The 8,287-nt window shown below is 32.1% G+C and overlaps 1 protein-coding gene across 1 annotated transcript; it reads left to right on the forward strand.

The window, feature by feature from the left end:
* Nucleotides 1-5,252: 5,252 nt before the first annotated feature.
* LOC110038560 lies at nucleotides 5,253-6,380 on the forward strand (the record flags this gene model as incomplete). Its single annotated transcript, XM_020743437.1, has 2 exons — nucleotides 5,253-5,428; nucleotides 5,718-6,380. A coding segment is annotated over exon 2 (534 nt), but the record flags the coding sequence as incomplete, so codon positions are not given.
* Nucleotides 6,381-8,287: the final 1,907 nt, after the last annotated feature.

Consider the following 8,287-nt stretch of genomic DNA (forward strand, 5'->3'; position numbering starts at 1 on the left):
AGAAGAGTGGATCCCCCACAAAAGCCCCATCCTGAACAGCCTCTAACCTAACTCTAGATCAACACCTGAAAACGACCTTGATCAAAATCAACCTAGACATTTCACCATATCCCAGGAGCTCATCCAAATGTTTTTTGGACTCATTCAAAGCTTCTACAACCATCTGATTGAGGCCTTCCCTCTTTGACAAAAGTATTGAGCTTTAACCCTAAACCAAGCTTAATTTGATTCTCCATGCGTATGGATTAGGACACTCAGGGACGATGACAGTGAGCCGTCTAATCACACTTTTATTTGATGGACGTAGTAGATCAAGCCGGACGAACTCTTGGTACGCGAACCGAGGGGACGCTTGGTAGCTGATGTGTCTAGCGGCCTCAAATGGTGGAGCACTAAATGTAAAGCTCGGAGCGGACGAGGTTGACACAGCAGCTGAGCTGGATAAGTAGAAAATTAGGGATTTTTTTTTTATTTTAATCCCATAACTTTGAAAAATCATAACTTTGTGTATAAAAATTGTAAAAATTAAATAAAAATACCCCTTGCTTAGTGAATAGAGGAGAATAATGTGAGCTAAAAATTAAAATTATTTGTTGACTCTTTGATTTTTAATTAATTAAATACTTCCTGAGATATTTTAAATTATTATGATTAAATTTTGCTCACCATAACTTCAAATTTTTAAGGTATGTTTCCAATGGCATGAGACATGTTCTTTGATTTTTCTAAGGTTAGAGAGCATCTCTGTGTTTCTAACCCTAATTTTCAAGCTTGGATGACTATTTTGGCTTAATTTAATTATACAAATTAAAATATTCCTCAAAAAACTATGAGGTCATTTTTTATAGGTTTCTTATGGTCAGAGAAGCTTAGGAAGAATATTGTGATGACTTGCATAATTTTTTTACATTTCTAGTTAATTAAATGTTTATGTTTTATATTAATTTATTTGAATTAAATATTAATCAAAATTTAAAGAAATCAATTTTACATTGTTAAGAGTAATCATGTTAAGTCAATGTAAAAATTTGAAATTTATTTGAGTAGGTTTAACCATTAAGATTAATTTTATAAGTAGAAAGAGCATTTTTGCACAAAAATATTATATTATAATAAATAACTGTAGTAAAATTATGAAAAGTAGTTTTTTGAGTTCCTTGTGATCAGGAGAAATTAGGAAAAATAAAAAATATTTTTGAGAAAATACTTCGTTTTTTAGCTACATTTTAAATTAAAAACAATTAAAAATAGTTAAAAATTCCAAAAATACATAAATATTTTGAAATGTTCCTAATAGTTTCCTGATCACTTGAGACTCATTAAAATAATTTTCCTCATTTTTATAAGTTAAAAAATAAATTTCTAAAGGGTTAAAATGTTTTTTCTTATTTTCCTATTAAAATAATTGTAAATAACAAACTAAAAATCATAAAAATACAAAATTTGATTCATTGGCACTTCTGAATTCTCTTTACTCAGAGAGGTCTAATAAAAAATAAAAAATAATTTAAAACATGTTTTGTATTTAATTAAATCATTAAAATCAATAAATATTTATAATTATTAAAAACTATTTTAAAAATCGTATAATTTTGTCTAAGTGTTCCTCTTGCCTAGGCAAACCTCTAATAATTTTTCTTATAAAAAAATAATATATATATAGTTAATTAAATAAATTAATTTTGAAAACCTTATTTTCCAAGATAAAAATAATCATTTAAATTGTGATTAAACTTTGAAAAATCACATTTTCTCCTCTGATGCTTTAATTAACTCATTAATGAGGCACCACAAAATTTCAAAGATGCTTGAGTTTTATTTGATAAATTATGACGTGGGAAGCCTAGGGGCAAAATGGTATCTTTGGAATTTAATATCCCAACCAAATTTTAGGATTAATCAAAGGGTAAATGTGAAATATTGATCATAATAAACTCTCCTAGAGGTTTGAAACACAATGGGTCAAACGATAGAAACTAACTTGTCATTTGTCCCACAACAAAGATACAAGTGCCACTTTGCCAATCATTACAACTTGGAAATCAATTCAATAGGATGATCCTAAAGTTAATGGGCTTGATGTTATAGAACGATTAATTCACTCATTTGAAGCCCATCAATTGATGATTAGGTGTTAAGCATGATATTAATGAAAATTGAAATCTCATTTCATTCTATATTTAATTATCTTAAATCTACTTTGAAAATTAAAATTGAGAAAGCCTAATAATGAGTTAGGTTTTGATATGTAGGAGTTCTTTAACTGGGATTAGAAAAGTTATACATCATAAATCAATCAATATTTTTCAAATGCCTTTAAAACCTACCTTAACTTGAGGCATTAAAGATCCTCAATTACCTTGAGTTTGTCCCATTGGGGCACCCTCTACCATTACTTTCAAATAAAATTTCGAATGATTGTGATTCTCTTATTCTTGAGACAATTGAAAGTCAGGGTTCACTGAGCAATAGGATAGCCTTAGCCTTAATTTTGGATGATTAATAGAACAATGTGAAAAGCTCAAAATGTTTCAAGAGAGTTTCAAAGTGGTCTATGGTCATTCCTGTGACATATTGAAATCTTTTAGATATTTTGAAGAACAAACTGAACTTACCATATCTTGTGCATAGCTTACTTAGTCCCATGCAAAATACATAAATATTGGAAGAGATTATCATTTCAGTTGGCATGTCGAGAAGATGACAGGTACACATTTATAGTTATTTAATTTCTGCAAAATACTATAAACTGCTTGGTTGAGTACTTTCAATTACCTGCAAAACAAAACCAGTTTTCAAAATTAATTAACATTACCAAAATCTAAAACAATTTGTTTCAAAGGCAACCATAAATCATTTGAAATATCACTAAATATAAAACGCTCTTTTAAATTTACATGAGTCCTTCAGACGAGGTAACCCATGGTTGCTAACGATATCTCCCTGGTTTAAATAAGTGTAATAACTTGTTTAATCTACATTCAAAAGAAAATAGTGGTACCAGAACGAGGGAACCGCGGGATCCTAACCTGTGTCGCTCTAATCAACTTTAACATCCCCCATGATATTTAAATAACTATAACCTTAGGAGACAATTAATTTGGAAGTTGACATATTAGAAAACTTGACCTCTAAACCTGATCCTTCTCACAATCTTTACAATTTGACACTTCTAAACTTAAACCTGCTACTTCTTCGAAGAGCTTGGAGCTAACTTCATGGGCATCAATCTACAACAGCATGACGTTCTACGACAACACAACCATTTCTTAAAATTAAACAACAAGCTGTAGGATTTCGAGGTTGTCCGCTGAGTGCGACATAAATCCTCAACTTTTCTTTAGGCCTTTGTATGGCTCTACTATACAATATAAGCCCTAACTCGCTTTAGGATTCCGAGGTTGTCGTTTGTTACGACCTAAACCCTCACATCTTCCAGGTTATTTGCGTGATTGTTTCACACGAATATAAGTCATAATTATTGAAATTGGCATAATGAAACATTTAAATATTTCTCCTCTAAATTGAAACCAAACCATAGGGTACTGTAGGAAGTTACCGAGGTTCTTCTCATGATCCGTGACATCCCCTAGTCTCTTTTCCATTGGATTCCAAAATAAAATGTTCCAAACTTGAGTTATTCTCATTTCACACATCTTTGTCCGACTTCGTTGAAAAGTCCTATTCCATTGAACTTCTTGAAGATAATATCTCCTGATTTTTATCAAGAGTTTTCTTAGGTGACTCCGGTTAGCTAAGATGTAATTAACTATAGGGGCATGCTATTATAGAAAACTTTTCCACACACGGCTTAATATAAACCCTATTTAATTTTTCATATTAAATAGAGGAACTTATCGGCTTATAATAAAATGATTTCGCAGACCAAACAGATGTCATATATTTCTTGGTTTATTTGATTGAGTCTCATTGCCAAGTCAAGTGTTTATTTTTCGAGATAGATACATAGTTTAAGGAGTGGTACTCTTTCATTTAAACTATGAAAGATATAAGATCGATTAGATTTCATATTTTTCTAAACTAAATATATATTTAAATTAAATGTATCTCCGAAACGGGAGACGGGATTCCGATTCCGGCGGCCGACAACTTCTAGTACCGACAATCAACCACAAAATAGTGTCGATAGGCACCGTAGGGGAGATGTAGCTAGGGGTGTAGCCTATTTTATAAGGGGAATTGATGTGTATTGACCATATGAATCATTCTAGTTGAATACACTTGACTTGAACTCATACTTATCGCATTATCTAAATGAGCCAGCTGAAGTCAACAAGAGAGTTTGGAGAATTGATCAAAATCAATTTTTTCCAATGTGCTTCCTTTATATATCATGGAAATATTGTAATCAAATCACAGGATTAACTCTAACCCACAATTTGAGCTTAAACAAGAGAGTTTTTTTAACTCTGCATAAAAATATATAAAATTTTAAGTACTGTAATATATAATTATATGATTATATATAATATCAACTAAACAATAACTCAACCGGTCCTTATTATTTCATGCTCACCAATAAATTACAAATATAAATAATAACTATTTTTATATAGAAAAATTAATCCTTAATAATAAATTTTTCAAAACTATTCAACAATACAACATCATTGATGAAGAATATATAATAGTTTTTTAATATTACTATATTTATTTCACAGTTACCAACATAAAATATTTATTTTGTGTTTATTTATTTATTTTATAGAACATGATAGGACCCGTCCGTGTAAAAAATAAGCAGCAGCATGCATTATTATTGGAAAAAAAATATTACATTAGGACTCCGCACATAGAGTTATGTGCGATGAAATCACGCCACACAACTGAAGGTGAGAAAAAAAAATTGGTTTGATAACACAAAAGAATATTCCTCACGTGTTATTTAGCTGTTATTGTGTGTTATTCAAGTATTATTGATGTGTTATTGTTATTATAATATCAGAAATATTCCCAGAACACAATAACACATGAATAACATATAATAACAACAGAATAATACGGGAGAATATTCTCCGGTGTTATGAAAATATTCATTGTGAGGTGATTTAGTTATCATTTATATGCGATTACTAAATATTGAACTGGCTGAGGATATTGCTGTAAATATACATTATAACGTGTAAGTCGGTAGGTTTCCCGAGCGCTGCTACCGATTTCATCGTGTTCCAAATTTAATTACCTTTTATCATTATAAAAAAGAAAATCAACTCTCAACAATATAATACACATAATCTGTTGCTCGTCTTCATCACCATCAGATTTTTTTTTAAAAAAAATTCAACCCTACCGTTCTTGCTTCAACCTCTCCTCCCCCGCTTCTCTCTTCTTCCTCTGAAAATAGACGTCAAAAACAGGATTAATTCGAGGAAGAACAAGACTGAGCTTTTCCTTGCCATCTCTTCATGTAAGCAAACCTTACTATTTTCTCTTTTATTACCATCTCTCTTTTCTTCTTGATTGGACACAGTTTGTTGTTTTGAGAAATCCCAAATTCCTCTTTTTCAAGGCAGTATCTGATTTAAATCCACCCCAAAATCACATCATTTTGCCTAATTTGGATCATTCTGCGCTTGAAAGGGAAACTAATAGAGCATTTGCTGCTGTATTTTCACCTGAGCTATCTTTTATAGTTTAAACCACTTTTCAATCCTTCCATCTCAGTTCTTAAATTTCTGCAACTGCATTTTCTCAAGAATGCAGTTTCATCTTCCTTTTGGTGGAGAAAGTCATGAGCTCGGCTAAATCCTAATTAAAACTAAAATATGTGAGCGAGGTCTCCCTTTTCACATTGCAAGCTGCCTAAACAATCCTTGACCGAGAGAATGTTTGGGTCACAAACTCAGAGCGAGATCTCTTATAGATTACCTTCCCTTATATATCAATGGAAAAACACCATGATCAACGCTAAAAGCTCTACCAAAACCTCACACAATAGCGGCAGTTCATGGAAGGCAGCCAGAGTCAATGTCAAATTCCAAGATCTTTATGATTTCACAGTAGAGGGTAACATTGATGATGTTAATGTACTGAATGAAGTGAGGGAGAGGGTGAGGCAGCAGGCAAAGGTGTGGTGGGCTCTTGAGGCCAGTAAGGGTGCAAATTGGTACTTGCAACCTCAGATATCTTCCAAAGGAGAGGGCATCAGCGTGGCTTCACTGAAGCTTTCAGTGCTTACAAACACAATTTCTCTAAGAAAGCTTATAAGGAAGGGTATTCCTCCGACTCTGAGACCTAAGGTGTGGCTCTCAGTTTCAGGTGCAGCAAAGAAAAGATCAACTGTGCCTGAGAGCTACTATGAAGATCTGATTTTGGCTACCCATGGAAAGGTTACACCTTCAACGAGACAGATTGATCATGTAAGTCTTTTGATTGATTGAATTTTTTATACACGGTAGTTGGAAGCCACTTGCTTGTGAGTTTGGTGGTAGTTTGAAAATTTCTTTTATGAAAAATTACAATTTTCTTTTAATATAGTTCGGTCTTTTGATGGTGTGGTTGATGTTGAATGAGTTAAATGTTGAGCTGTTCAACTTAGTTTATGGTTTTGCTTCATACCCTTTCTGATTGTGTAATTAAATAAAAACTCTTCTAATGTTAATAAATTTTTTGGTTTCTTGAAAAAATTGCTTATGTAGGCACAAAAAATAAAAAAATTATTCCTTGATGTTGTCAATGAGATAGGTAATTAATTAGTTGTTACAAAGTACTGGGAGACATGGCAGCTCTTCATGAAACTTTATGATGTAATCTGATATATTTATTGTTATTCTTATCTGTGTAAGTTATGGTTTAATGACATGCCGAATTCATTTCTGTAAATTGTTGCTTAAAATAGAAGGCCAAGTGCTTCAAATCAATTCTTCCTTGTCTTCTCCAATTTTATTTCTCTTCCGGCTCCTATTTGATGCTTTCACAACATGATTTCATGACCATCGGATATGAAAGCTATTTTAGTCCAGTGGAATAAAAATGAGTTACTGCTTATTTGACTTGCTGAAGCTGTCTAGTGTAGAGATCAAATTTGCATTGAAATATATGAAATATATTATAAAGTAATAAACAAGCTGTGCAGCAACATGTGGATTTAACAATCTTTCTTTATTCCGCTTCCACTTTTGAACTTACATGCTGTTTCCTTAGATGCATTTATCATTTCAGCACACATTCCTCTAGACGTATTTTGTGAATAACCTATTTTAAGCTGCAAAAAAGTTTGTCCAAATGGATGGACATGTGCCACCCCTTGTTAGAACCACGAGCGCCTGCCTTTTTTCTTTAGCTTGTGGATAAATTCTTTATATCCAACTCAATCTTCTTACATGCGGTGCAATTCAATTTATGATACAACATAAAGCATATTAAGTTTCTACATTGGCTTACAATTAAACTTACCCATTCCTTTGATTTTCTTATAAGTTCCTTTATTGCTTGCATATGCTCTAATTTTATTCTCAGAAATAAACAACACCATTTATACACATTTGGAAATTTTTGCAAGAAGGGCTTAAGAAAGAATAAGATCATGTGAGAAATTTAGCTTATGATCATTAGATATTTGTCATAGGAATGCTGGGTATATATAAGCACTTTGAACTATTAAGAAAATATTTTTGATGCCATTGAAATAATCTTTAAATCTCTTTTACCAAAAGAAGCTAGGGCGTGATGGCCGGAAAACTAATTGTTTCTTATGTTATGACCCTTCACAAGCTTTCCCGTTCCTGCTGGCACCTTGACGTGGTCATGTTGAAGCGGGTTTGATATCTTCTATAAGCATATGTGCAAGAAGCTATAGGCAATGACAATAATTGCAAATATGGTTGTTTTAATTAAATTAATGCAATATGGGTCCTTGATGTGTCATCAACAAATTTTTATGATCAGGCATGAATCTCGATGCATTTTTTTAAGAGATCTTTCAAATTCAAATTCGTGATAATCTAAGCTTCAATTTCATTGAATTTATAATCAAAATGAGCATCTCGGCAAGACAAACCCAAAGAATCTAAACCTGGTTCAATTTGGGTCTAATCAAACCCAACTCACGCCATTGAAGCACAATTGAATGTTTTAGAGCGTAAATTGAATGGTCAAACGAACTCTAAATTTAACATATTTAAAATCAAAATCAAGTTTCTCGATGAGAGAAATTAAAATGTGTCTAAGATCGCTCAATTTTGTGGTCATTAATGCACTCAAATCCTAAAAAAATCACCTATGATAAATGGAGGTTAGCATAGACTGACCGATCATGTGATTAGGG

Source organism: Phalaenopsis equestris, unplaced genomic scaffold (assembly GCF_001263595.1).
Source record: "Phalaenopsis equestris unplaced genomic scaffold, ASM126359v1 Scaffold233097, whole genome shotgun sequence".
Classification (NCBI taxonomy): domain Eukaryota; kingdom Viridiplantae; phylum Streptophyta; class Magnoliopsida; order Asparagales; family Orchidaceae; genus Phalaenopsis; species Phalaenopsis equestris.